The following is a 21,049-nucleotide window of genomic DNA, read 5'->3' as shown; positions in this document are numbered from 1 at the left end:
GAAGGGGCTGGAGCTGGGTATCAGACCCAGGCACTCTGACGTGGGATGTGGTGTCTTAACCACTAGGCTACAGATCTGCCCCCTCCCCAATTTATTTTTAACAAGCATAAAAATATCCATAGGAAAAGACAGGCATACTGTTGCACAAGCTTCCTGTTGGGAACACATCCGGACATATCCGCTTCTGGAAGCATCAGTTCCCACCCCAAGACGTGAACGCTCAACCTGACAGGGGCTCCACCTCTGCCCGCCTCCTCCCCCACCCCCTGCGGCCTGCACCTTGTTAACAGATTTCCTCTTGGGTGGCACTGTCCTCTGATTCGGAAATATAAACACTGCGCCGCAGATTTATTTCACAGTTCATCTTGTGATGTGTCACAGCCAGGAAGGTCAGCTTCCAGATTTTCTATTCTAAATTACTTTTGAGCAGATTCTGCAAACAGACTCAGGCACAGCTCTCGTCTGGCCTGGCACAAACCCTGGAAGCTGGGACCCGAGACCTGGCTCTCTTTTGCTGAAACTGTAAACCATCAGAAACCCCACGATCTCCCAAATCACTTGTTTGCAAAAGAATAAACAGGTGCTATGGAGACGCTGGGCTTATAAAAAGAAAACGGCAAATGATTTTTTCATGGGCCAGCTGCTCAACGGATGTGATTCTGGGGTGGGCTCTCCTAGGCTGGGGCACTAGGTTAGCAAATCAATTAAGATCATCTTCTCTCCTGCCAACAGGACCAGGTTGCCACCCCCCACCCTCCTCCCAGTGTCAGGGCTTTCTGCAAACTGCCAAGGCCAAGGCCAAGGTCAGACCAGTCAACCTGATGCCTTTGCTTTCCACCAACACTGGACAGCAGGTGGCCCACTGGGTTCATTGAAGAACTAGCCACCACCAGAAGGGGTTGCACTTGCCGTCCCTGTCCACTCACTCTGTCCTGGTGGGAGCTCACCTGGGAAGCCAGGCACAGCAGCCTGGGTGGGAGCTGATGGCGTGGCTGGCTGTTACTCTCTTTCAGTGGGAAACATATACCACCAGGCAAAGCAGATGGGCCCAAAAGGGGCACATCTGAAAGAAAAAAATCTGCTCGCAAACTGTGGCGGTGCCCTGGAAATAAATAGCTACGCACGGGAGAAGGGGAGGGACAGCAGAATTCCCCTGCCACGGCCCGCTTGCACCCACCCTGCCCGCACACCACACACGCCGGCGAGGCCGGCATTCCCACAAGAATCATGATCGCCGCACCTGCCAGCTAAACCTGCAAGCTACAAAGAATGGCCTTCCAGCCAGGCCACCCTGTGGAGCACGGACGGCCACGCAACCCCCGGGGGAAGCCGACACAGGTGCCCCGCCTGGGTAGAAGCCTCCACGGACAATCACAAACACGTTTCCCATAACGAATGGTTCACCCTAATACATGGAGGGGGTGCTTTTTCTAACTCCAAATAAACTTGCGAATGATTGCTTCAGGCTCTCCCGGCACAGGTTTGAGCAACTCAGGGGACACTTTCTGAGCCTCGGCTTCCTCACCTGTGAAACGGGGAGGGGGACTGGAAGACTCCTAAGATCCCTTTTGGTTCTGGGGTGCTCTGTGGGGGCAGGTCTCCCCGGACACAGAGGCAAATCTCGTCCACCATCCATGCCCGTGGGCTCACCCAGGGCCGTTCCCAGCCCGCCCCGCTCACCTTCTCCACGCCCGGGTGCTCTTCGCTTGTGACGCTCGTTTTCCTGGACTCGTTTTTGGACCTGCTCAGCCTCCTGGAGACTTTTTCTCGGAGCAGAGTGGCGTAGCCAATGTGCTCGTAGATGGGGTTCGTTGTCATCTTTGAAATGTACTCAGCAGCTTTTGTTTCTATGTACAGCGTTATCAAACCATCTGTCACCAGATCGTGAATGGATTCAAACCTCTTCTCGCCCACGAAGTGTTTGCCGTCATGGAAGAGCCGGTAGTTTAGGGTCTGGTTTCCAAACCTGCCGGCCAGGGAGTGTGAGATGGCGACAGGGTTAGAACAGGCGATGCACACAAACAGCAGCAGCTGGCGGCCTGTGAGCGCCAGGTTCAGCAATGTCACGATCCTCCCCCTAGTCAACCATCACCAATACCCTCTGACACAGGAACAATTATTATACCCATTTCACAGTAGATGCAACCAAGGCTGGAAGACATGGAAAACCTGCTTAAGGCTGAACGCCTGGAGTGCGGCAGAGGTGGGGATTAACCCACACAGTCACAGGGGCCATTTGATTCTAGAAATCACTAAGGCCACTGGGTCATCAGCATTCTGATTTATAAAGCCAGGGGGGAACTTCCTGATTCCCAAATATCTAATTTAGGGGCCTGTGCTGTGGCATACAAGGTTAAGCCTCTGCCTCCAGCACCAGCATCTCATATGTGTGCCGATTTGAATCCTGGCTGCACCAATTCCCATCCAGCTCCCTGCTAATGCACCTGGGAAAAACAGGGAAAGATGGTCCAAGTACTTGGGCCCCTGTAACCGTATACATGGGAGACCCAGAAGAAGTTCCTGGCTCCTGGCTTCAGCCTGGCCCAGCCCAGGCCATTGCAGCCATCTGGGGAGTGAACCAGCAGATGGAAGATCTCTCTCTCTCTCTCTCCTGTATTTCTGCCTTTCAAATAAATAAATAAATCTTTAAAAAATATCTTACTCATAGAATTCCTTTCTGGGAATACCCACTGCTCTCTGACCATGTTCCTGTATCTGCAGTTACCACGAGCACCCCTGAGGTCCCCTTATTATCACAGTCTCGACCCCCACGGGGAACATGGACAACAGCCACACTTCCCATCCTCGTGCAGCAGCAGGTGTGCCAAGCTGCCTGCCAGCATCCCGGCACTGTCACCTACAACGTCTCCTCCTCTGATCACTGGCTCTCCCCTTGGGGCCCCGGCCCTTCATCTCATGGCCCTTGTGCATCTCCCACCTGGGACGACTGGCTCCTGCAGCTGAAGTGCTGGGAAGACAGAATACTTTGCATTCCAAGAGCACTTGACAGCTTTTGAAGGACTTCCTCATAATCACTTAAGATATGTTCAAGACATATCTCAATTGCAACTTGCAGAGTTTCCTTTCAAGGTCATGGTCCTGAGATGGTGCTTTGGATATGCACGCCTCGGTGGGCTGACCTGGCGAGCGTTCCTACTAAAATCAGTCCCAATTCCAAAGAGTTCACAAATGAACTATTGGACGAGAATGTGATTCCGAAGTTGGATACCTTCCCCCAAACTTGCAGTGCGGATCAACTGACAAAAGGAAGCATCTGTTTGAGGTATGGAAGTGCAGTAAATGCAAGGCCCTCCTGGCTGTGGTTTTGTGGCAAAAGTCTCAGGAGTCCTGCTGTACCGGCTCACCGGCATGCAGCACCAGGACTGGCACCAGGAGTTCCCTGGGGAACCCTGAGAGAAGAGATGAGGCGGGGCAGGTCTTGCCAGGTGCACCTGCCCTAGGGGCGGTGACCCAACCTTTGTCCAGTGAGGGCTGCTGAGGTCTGGGGTGTAGATGGTGCTCTGGTGTAGCTATGCTTCAGGCAGAGACGGCTATGGGAACACTAACCTTCCAGAGAATTCTCCAGTGTCCCTTGTGTTCACAGATATAGCTCCAGTGGCTATAAGTGCTCACAGCATCTGGCCAAGCGAAGGCAAACAGCCTGATACATGGTTGGTGCTTTGGAAACTGGAAGCAGGGAGGAGGGGCAGGCTTTCCATGCAGTGGCTAAGATGCCACCTGGGACACCTGTGTCCCTGTCAGAGTGCCCGGGTCCAGCTTCCTGCTCAGGTGCATCCTTGAAAGCAGCGGGCAATGGCCCAAGCAGTTGAGTCCCTGCCACCCGCGTGGGCCACCTGGACTGAGTTCCCAGCTCTAAGCCTCAGGCTGGCCCAGGGGAGTGGAGCCATGAAGGGGGAATCTCTGTCTGACTTTCGAATAAATTAAATAAATCAATAATTTTAAAAATAAGTAGTAGGGGCCGGCGCCGCGGCTCACTAGGCTAATCCTCCGCCTAGCAGCGCCAGCACACCGGGTTCTAGTCCCGGTCGGGGCGCCGGATTCTGTCCCGGTTGCCCCTCTTCCAGGCCAGCTCTCTGCTGTGGCCAGAGAGTGCAGTGGAGGATGGCCCAAGTGCTTGGGCCCTGCACCCCATGGGAGACCAGGATAAGTACCTGGCTCCTGCCATCGGATCAGCGCGGTGCGCCGGCCGCAGCGCACTGGCCGCGGCAGCCATTGGAGGGTGAACCAATGGCAAAAGGAAGACCTTTCTCTCTGTCTCTCTCTCTCACTGTCCACTCTGCCTGTCAAAATAAATAAATAAATAAATAAATAAATAAATAAATAAATACAAATAAGTAGTAGGGAAGGAGTGATTATCTATGGACTGGAGTTTCTGCTCAGATGATTAAAAGTTCTGGAATGGACAGTGGTGGGGGCTGCACATCCTTGAGAATGCATTTAATGCCACTGAACTGTACAATTTAAAACGGCAAGTTTTACATTATGTATATCTTATCACAGTTCTTTAAAATGGTCGACACATAAGCAACACAAGGAAAACACGCAACTTACCGCAGGGCCAACGTGTAACATCCCGGCTGCCGCTGGCTCTCTCTGAGGATGTAGGCGCCCTCCACGCCCCCAAGCAGCTCGTCAGCCTGCTCCCGGGAGATGATCCCGTGAAACCTGAGGGGCGAGACCATCATGGCTCTGAGCGGACTGCGTACAAAGTAGAGACCACGAGGAACAGGGCTAAGAACGGCAGTGGGGCATCCAGAATCCACATTCCCTCTTCCACCTCCTGCCCAGGGCTCACTGTTCATCTTGCAAGGTGACTTGGAGGCACTTCTTGGCATGCCAGTGAATAGGTACTAAGTACCCAAATAGACAGTAAGTACTCAGACAATAAGTACCCAAATAGGTACTAAGTACCCAAATAGACAGTAAGTACCCAAAGAGATAAGTACTCAAACAAGTACCCAAATAGGTAATAAGTACTCAGACAATAAGTACCCAAATAGAAAGTACTCAGTTAGTACCCAAATAGACAATAAGTTCTCATATAGTTAACAAATACTCAAATAGAAATAAGTACCCAAATAGGTAGTAAGTACTCAGACAGTAAGTACTCAGATGAGCAAACACAAGGTGTCCAGCCCACCTGCCTTTCTTCCACTGTCTGCTCTCAAGCTGAAAATGAAAGTCAAATCAAAAAGCTCCCCTCCCAACCACGGGGAATGACAACAGCACAGCTACCAGCTGAGCACTCATGTGAGAGAACCATGTATTATCCTGGTCACAAACGACCACCTACTGATCACAGGTGGCTGGGCTCTGGGGCCCCCTTGTTTACTCTGGAGGCTCAGTGCATGGGCAGGGGAGCGGCTGTAGTCAGCACTGGCAGTTCACGTTCTGAGAGCAGTAGCTTAGGGCTGTGTCTGGAGAATGTACCTCTCTATCTTCCTTCTCTACCACTGAGGAGGAGTGCACTTGCATGTTGACAATGGGGCCGATGGGGAGGGCTGCGGGCTTGGCCGGGGCAGCTGTCTGAGGCCTGCAGAGTGGCCAGCAGCCAGGGGGAGGAAGGCCAGGCCCCAGTCACCTTCCTGGTAAACAAAGGCAGCTGCTCACCCCCATGGCTGGTGTTCAGATTGGTTAAGCTTCAGAGGCAGGCAAGGCCTGGGGAGGGGGTGAGGCCATTGCCCAGGGACTCCAGGCTCTCCACAGGGGAACAAACCCTCTTTCTAGAATTCTAGAATTCTCCCAATCTGGGAGGACTTTGGGGAATAAATCAGGAGAGAAATGTTCTGAACTGGGCAAAACATCCTCGCCTTCTTGGAGGAGGGGAGGGGGCAAGGGAAGCAGGTTAGGCACCCCCTCTCAACCCCTACCAGGAATGCAAACAGCAAGCCAGAGGACAAACATAGCAGGGTGATAATCTGCGAAAGCAAACCATTTCCCAAGTCTGTCTTTCAAATGGGGCCCTCCCCAGCTGATGCTGCAGGCAGGCGAGTGAGGCCAGCAGCAGCCCTGACTTCTGTATTCCAAACTCGCCCTGAAGTCTGAAGCTTGGGAAAAGGGAGTTTGCCAGCTTCCCAGGCTTGGTTTTAAATCTTGAGAGCCCAAGCCTGAGTCAGGACGAATACGCTGTGGCCGGAGTGACCGTTCTGCCCCCCAGGAGAGCCGTGTCCTCTGCTCTTGCGGCATGGGTGGGGTTAAAACTGGTATAGGCCAGTTTATGGGGACCACAGAGGAGTAGCCTTTGGGACTTGGATTGTGAGTGAGGCCACTGGACACGGCGGAGCTTGTAGAAAAGCGTCTAGCCGGCTGGAGAGGACTGGACAGGCACTCTGGGCAGAGAGGCCTGGGGGCAGCTTTGCAGGTGCTCTGCCCGATGGGCACGTGTGTCTGGGATGCACATCAGAAAGCACCCCACACCATGGTCACAGAGGACCAGAGCTGGTGTCAGAAGCAGCCTGGGGTGGGGACGTCCAAGACACAACCGAAGCGTGGATCAACACAACAGCGGAGTGAGGCCCCCGCACAGCAGAGCACAGGGGCCTGCTGCCCACCCCAAGCCACTTGCAGGGACAAGGGCAGGAGAACGGGGATGAGTATTCTAAGCAAGCAGTTAGTGCGAGAGCAACTTCGTCTTAGTTTGTCGGGCAAATTTAAGCCATGGCCAGCAGCAGGGAGAGCACCAATAACTAAGTTAATTGTTCAGAAGAAGAAAATGACATTTTTGTGCACTTTAAGATCCAGGACGTGGCTCATCTTATCCTTTATGCATGGTTTGAAATGAGTCCAGATATCTATGTGTATATATTGCATGACTGCAACCTGGAGAAGAGGAAGCGTGCACAAAGACCCAAAAGAAAGAGGGGAGAGGGAGAAGTTAATAATGATTTTCTTTTATGGTGGGTCTGTAGGGCATTTTCCCATCTTTTAAAATTTTTCCAAGTCAGCAGGTACTTATTAACTTTTTAAAAACAAGAATCATGCCTTTGCACAATGGGGAAATTCAAAGGTTGAAAGGTAAAAGGAAGTGAAAATTTAAACAGTACAGAAGGAAAAACTCTCTCTCCTCTAAAAGTATCTATTGTCAGCAGTTTCTTTTGATTCCTTCTAGGAAAAAATGTGCATGAGTATTTCCTGAAAAGGGGTGTACTGCTTTTTGAGTGGAAGGAATAAAACCCTTTATTCTAAGAAAAAAGCAGCCGGGCAGGTGTTGCTAACTGCAGTTACGACACCCACAGGTCACAATGAAACCAGTTTATGACAAGGCTCTGGACTGTGGCTTGCTGCTAACGCAGACCCTAGGGGGCAGTGGTGGTAGCTCAACTGATTGGGTTCCCGGCACTCACACAGGAAACCCAGAGTGAGTTTCTAGCTCCTCTACGCTGGTCTAACCCTGGCTGAACCAGTGGATGGTAGCAGTCTCTTTGTCTCTCAAATAAATTTAAATTTTTTAAAAAAAGAACAGAAAAGGAAGGGAAATACAGAATCTGAAGCTTATAAGCTAATTCTCCTGTAATAACAATTTTTTTTGTGGTTAAAAAAATGTTCCCTAGGCCTCTTCTCACTATATGTTTTACAAGATTTGGAGGTTGGAAGATACAAATGAAAACATTATTTTTTATTTATTTATTTATTTATTTTTTTGACAGGCAGAGTGGACAGTGAGAGAGAGAGAGAGACAGAGAGAAAGGTCTTCCTTTGCCGTTGGTTCACCCTCCAATGGCCGTCGCGGCCGGCGCGCTGCGGCCGGCGCACCGCGCTGATCCGATGGCAGGAGCCAGGAGCCAGGTGCTTCTCCTGGTCTCCCATGGGGTGCAGGGCCCAAGCACCTGGGCCATCCTCCACTGCACTCCCTGGCCACAGCAGAGAGCTGGCCTGGAAGAGGGGCAACCGGGACAGAATCCGGCGCCCCGACTGGGACTAGAACCCGGGGTGCCGGCGCCGCTAGGCGGAGGATTAGCCTAGTGAGCCGCGGCGCCGGCCGAAAACATTATTCAGCAATTTTTTTTGCAAAAATATATTATAAGCAGAGTTCTTTTTAGAATTCATGTGCAAAGGTATATTAAAGGACTTTAAAATTTCTTGTGAAAAATGGAATTAAAATGTAACTATTTTAGTGCTAAAATTTTTGAAATCAGTTTCTTAATAATATTGATAGTCCATGGATTTTTTGAAGACTCCTCCTGCAGAATGTTTTTTTTTTCTTTCATAAGATTATCTGTGAGCCAAACACAAATCCATATATTGAGAACCAGAGGTCACACATTAGAGATGTGGGATAGATGAGAGAGGGGGCCAGGTCCCTGAGCTGAGTTCCCAGGCCTGGCAGGGGAGGCTCTGAAATGCAGCTGTGGTAGTTAGGAAGGTGCACTGGATTGGGGCCACTCTGAGAGCCACTGGTCGTGGAGATGAGGCTCCAACATGCAAGGCAGGAAGAGGAAGAAAGTTTTGCATTGGCCTCAAGAGCTTGGGAGGTGGAGTTAAGGAGACTGCCTCCTCATGCCTGCGGATTGCTTGTGGGAAGAAATGTGATGTGTGCACCTGTTCTCGCTCTGGACTGTTCAACTTGACCCCTATAAGGGGTTTTACATGTTGCAGTCTTAGAAGGCAAGTTATTTCATGGTTGCATATTTGCTTTGCAGTAGGTTTGTAAGTAAAACCATACAGGAGCTGGAATTAAGAAGGAAACTGGGAAGGCGTAACAGGGATGGAGGGTAAGGCAATTTAGCCAATGTCCGCGAGCCCAGAGGGGTCAGCATCTTGGCTTCCTGAGACTGCAGGGAAACCAGCCACCTCTCCTGAGCACCGGGTCTACTGAGATGCACGTCTGCAACTCAGCCACGGGGTACGATCTTTGGCATCTCGAACAAACGTTTAGTTCGTATTGCGGTAGAGGGAGAAACAACACCCTCACAGAGAGCCTCAGTTACTAAAAACGCTGCCTCACTTCCAGCTCCTTGCAGGCACTCAGTAGCTACTCTCAGAGGGAACAGGAGCCCGAGCCCCTCTCCCTCCCACACTCAGGGAAACCAAGCACCTGATGGCACAAAGGGAATGCAATACAAAGAGCTCTGATTGCATTTCTTCTCATCATTAAAGTCTTGCACAATGGACATGTGATGAAGACTATATATTAGAGGATTTTTAATATTTAATATTTAAATGACACACAGAGTGACTACTTATTAAATTATTAAAACAAAGAATAGTATCATACATACTCTCTTCCATAATATTTTGGTCTGTTTTCCACCTATATTAAAAAGAAGAAAAATATTAATAATCCATTTTAATTCAAATCAGCTCAATTGTGCAAACAAATAGGCCTAGAGTCCCAATATAACTTTATTACAAAGTCTATTTCCCAAATCAGAGATCTGTGAAGCTATGGCATTAACACATCCCACAATCTTGCATAGGAATGATCTAGAATCATCACATTTTGCAATCATTAAGCACATGCCCCACCCAAACCCAGTCACTGTATAAAAGAATTTCCAAAAGAAAAAAAGATGCTGCTTAGCAATATTAAGGAATTTAAAAAACTTTATCTTGATGGATAAAACAATGATTTCTAGTATGAATAAAATATAAACATATCTTTCAATCTTCATCTAATTGTTTTGTTATACATTTATAATAAAAACAGGAACCTGGATTTAAAAAATAAAGACAAAATAGGCTTAATTTGTTCTCTTTCCAAGTAAAATCAACATTCCAACATTCTTATTTTTTCAACAAATGGCTAATAGGCTGAAACCATTTGTCACTAGAGATACAGGATATAAAAAATGTAGGACTTGACTAAAAATCACAATACTCCTGCAATGACTTTTTCATCTCAGTTTTAGCCTTGAGGTTATCATATAGGATTTGGATTCCATGGATGGTAATACACTTTCAAAAGAACTTGCGTTTCCTATGTTTATAGTGTTGGAGTTGGTAAGAAACTAACATGACTTTTCATAGTCAGTTCTTGTTCTTCTGGTCTAAAAGCTTAGTGCAGTTCCACTCAAAATACAGTAATGTCCACTGGGTTACAGAATTTTATGAATGACAGCAACTTGAAGCGTATTCGCTGGAGTGGAATATAACCTGGGTTGCCATGTTGTCTCTGGTCATTTCTGTCTACCAGCCTCCTGGACAGGCACAAGGGTGGAATTTCTGCACCTGGGGCAGCTTCCTGGGATGCAGGGGGTCCGAGGATGCTAGGGGAAGAGGCTGGGGGGGGGGGGGAGCTGGGCCTCTGAGGACACACTCACAATTCTTCCCAGGACAAGCTGGGATCAAACCAATCATCCAGACCATCCTAAAGATGTGTCCACTCTCCTGTGCATTCTACACCTAAAAAGCATTCAACCAAGGGCGCATTCATAACTCTTACTCTTCAAGGTTTGAAGCCTGCTCAGTGTCATCTGTGAAGGAAGATTTAAATAATATCATTAATAGAAGCACAGAGTATATAAAAAGGCACTTCATTACCTGATGTCCTTTCTATAAATTATGGTACCATTACTGCTCATGCTGGTAAGATTTTTAATATGAATTGAACACCTTGTCATTTATATCATTCTCTTGGCTTTCACAGTTCTTTCTTCCTTGTGTGATACTGCAGACACATGACTGCAATACCACACATGCCACAGAAGAAATTCAGAACCAGAAAAGCGAGTGGAGGTAGACAGCATGAAACAGCACAACACCAGGTGCTTCAGAACATTCACGGAAAAATGACGAAGGTGATTTTAGCACAAAATTTTTGAAATGCATAGATTTTTCATAATATGCCTTTTCCACACAATTTTTGAAGTACCCTTGTAACCGTCCATTCTTTGAGAGGCAATATTCCAAAATTTGAAACGGTTGTCTCTGTAAAAGGATAGTTTATTTCCACTTTTTTTTTTGGCTGAGCCATAGCACAAGTTTGCAAATCTGGGTGTAGTACCAAACTTATTCCCTTTCTCTCTCATTTCCCCAAAAGGGGGAAGAATAATCACCGTAACTTCCCAGGTGGACAGCACGGTAGGCAGCACCACCACTAACTGCTGGTATGGAGTTAATAAATGTCGAATGCCACTGACTCTTAACAAGATGCTACCTGCTTTTAGTTCATCAATGAGTCATAAAAATATACAGCACACTTCTCAGGTTCAGGGCTCTGCGTTCAGTGTGCCATCACTCAGGAAGTAATGGTCTCGCAGGTACACAGAGGAGCACCGTGAGGAACTGGAGGGGTGGGGCGTGTGTGTGCGCACAGCAGGAGGGAAGTAGTTCAGGGGATATACAACACAGGTCTCCAAATGGAGAAATCAATATTGATGGTGCCTTGAGGGATACCAAATAGAATCCTGCCCAGAGGAGAGATTGATCCAGTGGAGACACAAATCTTGTCTCTATGACAACCACCAAAACACAAAACGAGCACTACACTGTGTGGGACAGAGTAGGGCCACGGAGGAAGTCCCGAATGTGGCATGAGACATACACTAAAATAGTTCTTGTTCACCTGGAATTTAAATTTAGGTATTCTAGTTGCATTTGGTTATTTTTATTTTTAAGCCAGATACCTCCCACAGGGCAAGAGGAAAGATGGAAATGAGAGAGAGAGTGAAGGAGGGTGAACTGGACCACGTGACTGCTGTTATCACGGATGGCACTGTTTGGATAGCAATTGGAGTCAGCCTCTCTTCCCTATGTAGTCTCTATGGCTGTTAGATGACAGAGAGCTGTCCTTGTTACTGTTAAAGAGGGAGAGAGAGAGAACAGAGAGGGAGAGAGGAAGGAAGGAAGAGGCGGAGAGGGGGAGAGGGAGAGGGCGAGGGGAAAAAGGCTGGCATAAAAAAATCAAGAACTTCTTCCTTCTAAACTTTTTGCTCATGGGAATCTAAACATTGTCTCTATCCTTCAAGTTTTAAGACAGTCAGGGGGTGAATTTTAAGTAAAGTGGGACTGGACAAGCACCAGGACGTCCGTATTTGTGCACGTCAGATGTCACTGGGTTCTCAAATCTAGACAAACGCAGTCTGGCTCCAGGGACTTGCCCAGAGACACCAGCAAGCTCTGCACTGCCCCTGAGCACGCACAGGGAGTCTCACTCATGCAGCACCCAGGCACCCACGGGACTCAGGGCCTGCCTGGGAAACATGGCTTTGTTTGCTTAAAGCAGCACCGAATTTCAGTTTCTAGTATAAGATTCTCTCCTGAGACTGTGAATGAGACAGCTGACAGCAGATAAATAAAGAGGAGGGCAACTCACAGGTTGCTGCATTTTCCCAAGGCAACTTGATTTTAAAAGGGGGGGGGGTAATTTAGGTGGTGTCAGAGACTCGGGCAAAGAGGGAAAATGTAGGGATCCCAACATGAAGAAGGTCATTTGGAGGCCCCCCTGCCACCGTCTGTATGACTATCAGACTATGCTGGGACCTGCCAGGCCTGCTTTAGGGGCTGCGCACTCCACCTCCAAGAAGTAAAAGAGCCCAGCTTCTACGAGAAAACGAAAACCATGCAGGAACGTAATTTACAGACAAATCACTGGTTTCTCCAGCGGATGCTTAGGCGATGCACCTGGTTCACAAACGGACGCCTCTCCTTAGGTAAAAAGACATGATACATGAGCCTAAGACAGTAGGATTTGTACTGGCATTCGCTCTAAAGGAATTTTAGCAGACTTTGACATGCTCTGATCTAGGGGAACTTGATCCCAGGATGACTGACGGGAAGGACTCACGTGAGCTGTTCTGTATCTGAGGATTCACCCAACCGCATACTGAAATATTTAGAATGGAATTCCAGGAAGCTCCAAAAAGCAAATTTTGCCATGTGGAGGACCACCTGGACTTGTGTGGTTGACATGACGTGGAAGCACTGAACAAAGTATTACAAGTCCTCCAGAGATGGCCTGAAGTATGTGGGAGGAGTAGACAGTGTGGCACAGTTAGGTCAAAGCCTGGGGCACCTGCATGCAATACCTGAGTGTGGTGTGGGTCCTGGCTGCTCTGCACTTCTGGTTCAGCTTCCTGCTAATATACCTGTGAGGCAGAGGTGATGACGGCTTAACAGTTGGGTTCCTGCCACCCACTTGAAAAACTCGGATGAAGTTCTTGCTCCTGGCTATGGCCTGACCCAGTCCTGGCTATTGCAGGCATTTGAAGAGTGAAACAACAGATGGAAGACTTCTCTCTCTGCCCTTCAAATAGATAAATAAGTAAATAAATAATAACACATATGGGAGAAGGAGCATAGGTTATATTAAATATCATACTACTTTAATAAGGGGCTGTAGCATTGGTGGATTTTCCTATCTGTGGGAGGTCCTAGAACTAATCTCCCCTCCCCCCAAGACACCAAGGGATGACTATGGATTGAAATGAAACCTATTTAATGACTTTATACTTACATCTCAAGTGTAACTAAATCGCCAATGCCATGAGTAATGAAGCTGGCTTGGTCTTGGCTGCTCCTTTCCATACTGTCCATATGTTATCCCACACAGGTCAATGTGAAGCCAAGGTGAATGTCAAGGTTTCCAGACTTATGACCTCATCGCCCCATGTGCATCCTACACTCTGGGCAAACTGAGTTACTTGCTTTCCATAAATGCACTCCCTCCTCTACATTCATTATTTCTTACATGTTCTGTCCTTAGCAACCTGAATTCTCTTTCAAAAGACAGAGATGCCACAATGGTTAGGGAGCAGGTTCTGGACTCAGACCACTGGAGCTTTGGGGCCAGACCTGTGTAACCTTAAGCAAGCTACTAATTTGTCTGATGCTTGATTCTTACCTTTAAAACAGGACTGATAACAATAAAAGAGCCTGCCTGGTGGGGCTGCTGCTACCGTTAGATGGAGAAACAAGGGTAGGACAGGCGAGCCACAGTGCAGGAGCCCAGAGCCTTCAAGGACGAGCAGCTGTTTCTGGCATCCAGAGAAGGCCTCCTGAAGCCACTCCTCTGCTGTGCTCTTAGGGCTTCTCCATGGCTCTCCACTAGAAATCTTACTGTCTCCCCATATGTTAAGTATTCATTTGCTAGCTTCCCCTTGAACTTCTCTGTGGGTGTCCTGATGCAGTAGTTTTGTCTGCACCATCACGGAATTCCTAAGATGTCTCCCAATTCTGGAGCAGAATAAATGCAGGCACACCTTGCTCTCTGAATGTAATCTATTCCTAATAAATGTGTCAGGCAGCAAAGCTTCAAACAGTGAGAGTCGATATTCCATGACGTGACATGCAGAACAGGAACAATTCACTTTTCAGAGCATCCAAACATATCAATTACCCAAATATTACTAAACTACTCCTAAATAGCTCTCTAACAATCTAATAGTGTTTTTTTTGCACAATGCAAAACATTTAAAAAGCAATTCTGTAGTTCTCTGATACTCAATGGAGTAATAAGTAGGCATGTTTGTGTGCAGTCTAACACTGAATGGAAGAGGTAATTCATTATCCTTCTAAACTGAGTACAGATTATAAGAAAAAATACACAATGAGATCATATTGCCAAAGATTCCAAAGTTACTAATTACACCTGACTTCACAGTACCCCCAGATGCTTGGCCTAACCGAACACTGAAGGGCTCCATCCTTAGGGGAAAAGTAAGGAACTGCACACGATGTTCAAACACAAGCCAGACTGAGAGACGCCTTCCCCCCATATTCAAGTATCTGGCTACTCACAGAGCTTCCCTTCAAGACCAGCAGTGCTGGCTTCTCCTTGGTTCTTGCTAGAAACACAGACCTGCATTTCAAAGCACAGTCACATATGCCCAAGTCTGAGAAACTGAGCACTTTTTAAAAAGATTTATCTATTTGTTTTAAGGGCAGAGTTAGAAAGAAAGGGAGAGATACAGAGATACAGAGGGAGAGAGAGAGATACAGGAGAGAGTATCAATCGATCTCCTATCTGTTGGTCCCACTCCCAAAATGGCTGCAATGGCCAGGGCTGGGATGGACCAATGCCAGGAGCTGGGAGCTTCTTCCCACGTGAGTGCAGAGGCCTAAGCAATTGGGCCATCTTATGCTGCTCTCCCAGGCACATTAGCATGGAGCTGGATTGGAAGTGGAGCAGCTGGGACTCTGTCTGATGCCCATAGGGGATGCTAGAGTCACAGGTAGTGGCTTAACCTGATATGTCACAATGTCAGCTCCTATAGCAGGTTTTTAATTGGGAAGGATTTTGGCTAAAATTTTCAGTAAGTCATAGCGAATACTCAGATAGGGAAGATTCAAAGAACAAAGGGAGTCTGCTCATTAGAAGGTTGTAAAACAAGACAAAGAATATGGTGTAGATCCTTGCTTGTTGATCCAATTGCTCCAGGATCCTGAGTAGGTTATTAAACTTCTCTGCATCTCATTTTCCTCAATTTTTGTTGCAACTACAGTCATAAAAATATACTGTTTAATAAAGCTGTTTCAAAGATCAAATGAGACATTGCATGCAAAAATCTCAGACTTGGAACATGGTAGGAACAGTTCAACATTTATTATTTTTTGCCAGGAACTGTACTGAGTATTATATCACTTAGGTCTCCAAACAACACTACAAGGTAGGTGAGTGCTAGGATTCTTTTTTAAAGATTTATTTATATATTTATTGAAGAGACAGAGTTATAGACAGAGAGGGAGACGCACACACACACACACACACACACACACAGAGTAAGAGAGGTCTCCCATGCACTCATTCACTCCCTACATGGCTGCAACGGCTGGAATCCAAAGCCAGGAGCCAGGAGTTTCTTCCCAATTTCCCATCTGGGTGCAGGGGCCCAAGCACTTGGACCATCTTCCACCGCTTTCCCAGGCCACAGCAGAGAGCTAGATCAGAAGTGGAGCATCCAGGCCTGGATCCTGTGCCCATATGAGATGCCAGCACCACAGGCAGAAGCTTAACCTACTGTGCCACAGTGCCAGCACCAAATGCTATGATTTTACAGAAAACAACTGAATAACTAGCTAGAGGTTCCAAGCAAGCAGGGGCTACACCAGGATGGGCCCATCCCACTAGGCTTCATGCTGCCCAGTAGACACAAAGCAATGTTGGTGCCTTTACTGGTTCTGAAAATTCTACAATTAGGCTAAATATTGGATTATCTGAATGGTCCTTCATTCTTCTTGGCTAAGGCTGGGCCTCTTTAAATCTTTCAAATGAACTGACTCCCATCAATGAAAATTTCAAATAAATTTGCCTAGATGTAGTGGTATCTTGGATCTCTCCAGCATTTCCCAGTGATTTACAATGAAATATGTTTCCAAACTACCTGGTTTCTTTCCCAGTTTATTCTTCTAATTTGAAGGAAGACTTCTCAGCGTTTTGCAAGGCTGGAAAGAACAGTAGGGTGACAGCTGCACAGGGAGAGGCAGGAGGCATAATCCTTAAATGAGTCTGCTTCGCAGTTCGATTATCATTGCCTAGATAAGCACACGTTCTTTTATATTCAGCCCAAAGACATTAAAGGAATATTACAAGTCCTTTGTAAACAAGGCTTCCAATTACTGAAAAAAAACAAAGCTTGTATAATCCCTCAGCAGCTGGTATATGTTAAGTTTGTACTTAATAGAAATAATTTAACAAGCCATTTAGTAACCCCCTACACAGGACACATAGAGGGCTGGATTTTCTGAGATTTAGATCAAGGGGAGGAGGAAAAGCTTCTGAAGGGGGAATTTGTGTTGGGGATATTGGAGCAACCTCACCCACAAAAATAAATACTTTTAATTGCTTTCTAAGTAGATATCAAAGATCTCTAGAAAAGAGAGCAAGAAATTGCAGGAACGGAAATTTACACCCTGGGAATCCAAGGGCCTGGTACAGAATGAAGTTTGAGCAAACTCTACCTGGAATCCACGGACTTCTGCTTCCATATGGCATTATGCTACTACTGGTGGAATATTCTGGAAGGGGACTGAAAGGCAAATTCCAACCTGTCTCAACATAATCTGTTATCAAAATCTACTGATTGGGCTGGCGCCGTGGCTCACTAGGCTAATCCTCCGCCTTGCAGCGCCGGCACACCGGGTTCTAGTCCCAGTCGGGGTGCCAGATTCTGTCCCGGTAGCCCCCCTTCCAGGCCAGCTCTCTGCTGTGACCCGGGAGTGCAGTGGAGGATGGCCCAAGTGCTTGGGCCCTGCACCCCATGGGATACCAGGAGAAGCACCTGGCTCCTGCCATCGGATCAGCGCGGTGCGCCGGCCGCAGCACGCCGGTGGCGGCCATTGGAGGGTGAATCAACGGCAAAGGAAGACCTTTCTCTCTGTCTCTCTCTGTCCACTCTGCCTGTCAAAAAAAAAAAAAATCTACTAGTCAGCCTCCCTGTAATAAACTTCCTTGAAGGGTCACCAACGGCTTTGCTAAGTTCTGAAGTACACACAAGTCAAGTGTCTCAATCACCCGTTCTAAACATTCCATGAGCACACGGAAGTGCACCAGATATGAGGTTAGGAGCTGGCACTGCGGCGTAGTCCCATATGGGCATAGCTTCCATTCCTGGCTGCTCCACTTCTGATCCAGCTCCCTGCTAATGCACCTGGGAAAGCAGCAGCAGATGGCCCAGGTGCTTGAGCACCTGCTCCCACGTGGGAGATCCAGAAGAAGCTCCTGGCTCCTGCCTTTGGATCAGCTCAGTTCTGGCTGTTGCAGTCATCTGGGGAGTGAAACAGCAGATAGAAGATCTCCCTCTGTCTCTTCTCTCTAACTCTGCCTTTCAAATAAATATATAAATCTCAAAACAAAGAAACAAAGAAAAAACATGAGGTTAGGAGCATGCAGGACTGATTTATTTCAAATATTTCCTCTAGATTTTTCAAGTGATTTTAAAATTAGTGATAGTATTAAAATGAATCAAAACAAGCAAGGCTTTTCAGACCAACATTTCTCGCTGGAAAGGAGGTGATTTTGCACCCCAGGGGACATTTGGAAAAGTATGAGAGCTCTGATTGCCACGTGTGGGAGGAGTGTGCTCCTACGATGCACACATAGCTCCCTACAACGAAGAACTTCACCAACCAAAACGTGGGAAAGGCTGAGAAGTCCTGCTTTAGACTAACAAGACCCAAACTCCTTAGTATTCCCAGGAAAGTTAATTTAAAAAATTAAACCAGTACTTGATCAGTCCTTGCCCTGACTGTTGATGAACAACTTAATATGTTATCCCTCTTAGTATTTTTTTGTTTGTTCTACTTAATACTTTTGGTTGAATACTGTAATCAATACAGTTATTCTTAAGTGTTGAAACTTAACTGAAAAGCGATCGCTGTTAAATATAAGAGTGGGAATAAGAGAGGGAAGAGATGTGCAATTTGGGACATGCTCAAGCTGACTTGCCCCAAACGGTAGAGTTAGAAACATACCAGGGGATTCCAATTCAATCCCATCAAGGTGGCATGTACCAATGCCATCTCACTAGCCCAGGTGATCAATTTCTGTTCACAATTGATCATGATAGGACTAAGAGCCAAAGGGATCACATAAACAAGACTAGTGTCTTCAAATACTAACTGATAGAATAAAAAAGGGAGAGAACGATCCAACATGGGAAGTGGGTTACACAGCAGACTCATAGAATGGCAGATGTCCTAAACAGCACTCTGGCCTCAGAATCAGCCCTTAAGGCATGCGGATATGGCTGAAAAGCCCATGAGAGTATTTCAGGCATGGAAAGCCAAGACACTCTGGCAAAAAAAAAAAAAAAAAAAAAAAAAAAAACAACAAACAAACAAACAAAAAAAACACACACCACCTAAATGAAAGATCTCTGCAAGTGAGATCCCAGTGGAAAGAACAGGTCATCAAAGAAGGAGGTACCTTTCTTTGAAGGGAGGAGAGAACTTCCACTCTGACTACGACCTTGTCTAAATAGGATCAGAGTCGATGAACTCAAAAGGCTTCCATAGCCTTGGCAACTCATGACAAGAGCCTAGGGTGATTACTGATGCCATAAACAAGAGTGTCAATTTGTAAAGTCAACAGGAGTCACTGTGCACTTACTCCTCATGTAGGATCTCTGTCCTTAATGTGCTGTACATTGTTATTTAATGCTATAACTAGTACTCAATATTTTTCACTTTGTGTTTCTATGTTGGTGCAAACTGTTGAAATCTTAATATATGCTAAACTGATCTTCTGTATATAAAGAGAATTGAAAATGAATCTTGATGTGAATGGAAGGGGAGAGGGAGTGGGAAAGGGGAGGGTTGCGGGTGGGAGGGAAGTTATGGGGGGAAGCCATTGTAATCCATAAGCTGTACTTTGGAAATTTATATTCATTAAATAAAAGTTAAAAAAAAAGGCAAAAAAAATTAAACCAAAATATAAGCAAGCAACAAATACTTCAAGCACAGAGATGAAAAGGAAGGTGATAGGCAATAATTTGTTCTTGATAACACTGCTAATATAGAAAGAAGTTTTAAAGAAAAGACAGATGAAATGCCTCCAAATACCCAACAAGCAGCTCAGAGGAATACAAAATGGTACAGATGGAAATGTCAGAAAGATGAATAAGGCAACTCCTTCCCTGCTTGGAAAAAATTTGAGCAATGTAAACTAAAAAACACTAAAGAAAAAATTTAACTTGTTTCTTTTTCTCTTTTTTTTTTTTTTAAGATTTATTTAAAAGGTAGCAATGGCGGGGGCTGGGCCAGGCCGAAGCCAGGAGCTACTTCCCGGTCTCCCATGTGGGTGCAGGGGCTCAAGTACTTGGGCATCTTCTACTGTCTTCCCAGGCACATTTGCAGGGAGCTGAATTAGAAGTGGAGTAGCTGGGACTCAAACCCATAGGGGATGCTGGTATCGCAGGGCTGTGGGCTTACCTGCTACGTCACAACACTGGCCCTATCACCTGTTTCTTGAGAGTAACCAGCCATGATACGCACACATGGGGACTAAGCGTTCAATCCCTTCCTGCTCTGGGACCCCAGGCCTCACAGCAGGCTGCTTTCAGACTGTGCCCGGATCAGTGGGTTGGAAGTAAGACTTGGCATCCCTCACAGAGCCCCAGACACAGAACACACCCCAGGAGTGAGTGGCTGCCCAGTTATGCCTGGCTGCCCAGTACTGACCTCTGTGGGGCCCTGACTTCCTGTATAAGCAACTCTGCAAAACAAGCATGGGAGAAGAGGAAGGTGTGAATGGATGATCAGCTCAGCAGTTAAGATGTTTGTTAAGACCCCAGGTCCCACATCAGATTATCAGGTTCGAATCTCGGCTCCACTCCCTATTCCGGCTTCCTGCTAAGGCAGGAGATGGCTCTAGCAGCAGACCTGGATTGAGTTTTGGGTTCATGACTTCAGCCTGGCCCAGACCTGGCTCTTGCAGACACTTGGGGAGTGAACCAGTGGATGGGGGCTCTCTCTTTATGCTTACTGTCTCTTTGCCTTTCAGAGATAAATAAAAGTTTTTAAAAAGTACTTTTTGTCTCACTGTTGCTGCTGCTACTGGACATAAATGAGGGGTACATTCACCTGAGACAATGTTTTTCTGTCCAAATGAAATTAACCTTGCTTCTCCTTCAGGGAATAAGATCTAGTTATTTAGTTGAGAGGCAGAGTTAGAGAGAGGAGACACACACACGGAGAGGGAGAGAGGGGGGGAGGGGGAGAGGGGGAGTATGAGAATCTTCCATCTACTCGTTCACTCCCCAGAGAGCCACCATGGCCAGAGCTGGGCCAATTTGAAGCCAGGAGCCAGAAGCTTCCTCTGGGTCTCCCACATGGGTGCAGGGGCCCACGCACCTGGACCATCTTCCACTGCTTTCCCAGGCACATTAGCAGGGAGCTGGACTGGAGGTAGAGCAGCTGAGACTTGAACTGGCACTCATATGGGATGCTGGCACCACAGGCGGCAGCTTTACCCGCTATGCCACAGTGCTGGGCCCCCTCATATCCTTCTAACCACCCTCCATCTTTCCTGCCTCCACCTGTTATGGGCACTACATTTAGAATGGGTTTCTAATGCTTTTACAACAGAATCCTAAGCGATATTCTCATGCCATCTAAACCTCCAGGGTTGCAGCCAGGGCGTCTGTAAAGGTTG

At 47.0% G+C, this 21,049-nt stretch overlaps 1 protein-coding gene across 3 annotated transcripts in view; it reads right to left on the bottom strand.

The window, feature by feature from the left end:
• The window catches only part of CHN2 (chimerin 2), a 286,463-nt gene that overhangs the window by 88,525 nt on the left and 176,889 nt on the right, over positions 1-21,049 (bottom strand). For all 3 annotated transcript variants that reach the window (XM_089316070.1, XM_070059690.2, XM_089316069.1), the window contains 3 exons: positions 9,240-9,271; positions 4,573-4,686; positions 1,681-1,966 (listed from right to left, as the gene is read on the bottom strand). In XM_089316070.1, the coding sequence (XP_089172196.1) occupies positions 1,681-1,966; positions 4,573-4,686; positions 9,240-9,271 (432 nt within the window). The remainder of the gene's footprint in view (positions 1-1,680; positions 1,967-4,572; positions 4,687-9,239; positions 9,272-21,049) is intronic.

Source organism: Oryctolagus cuniculus, chromosome 16, assembly GCF_051225735.1.
Source record: "Oryctolagus cuniculus isolate XC-2025 breed Fujian yellow rabbit chromosome 16, ASM5122573v1, whole genome shotgun sequence".
Taxonomy (NCBI): Eukaryota; Metazoa; Chordata; class Mammalia; order Lagomorpha; family Leporidae; genus Oryctolagus; species Oryctolagus cuniculus.
This window is presented reverse-complemented; position numbering and strand designations above follow the sequence as displayed.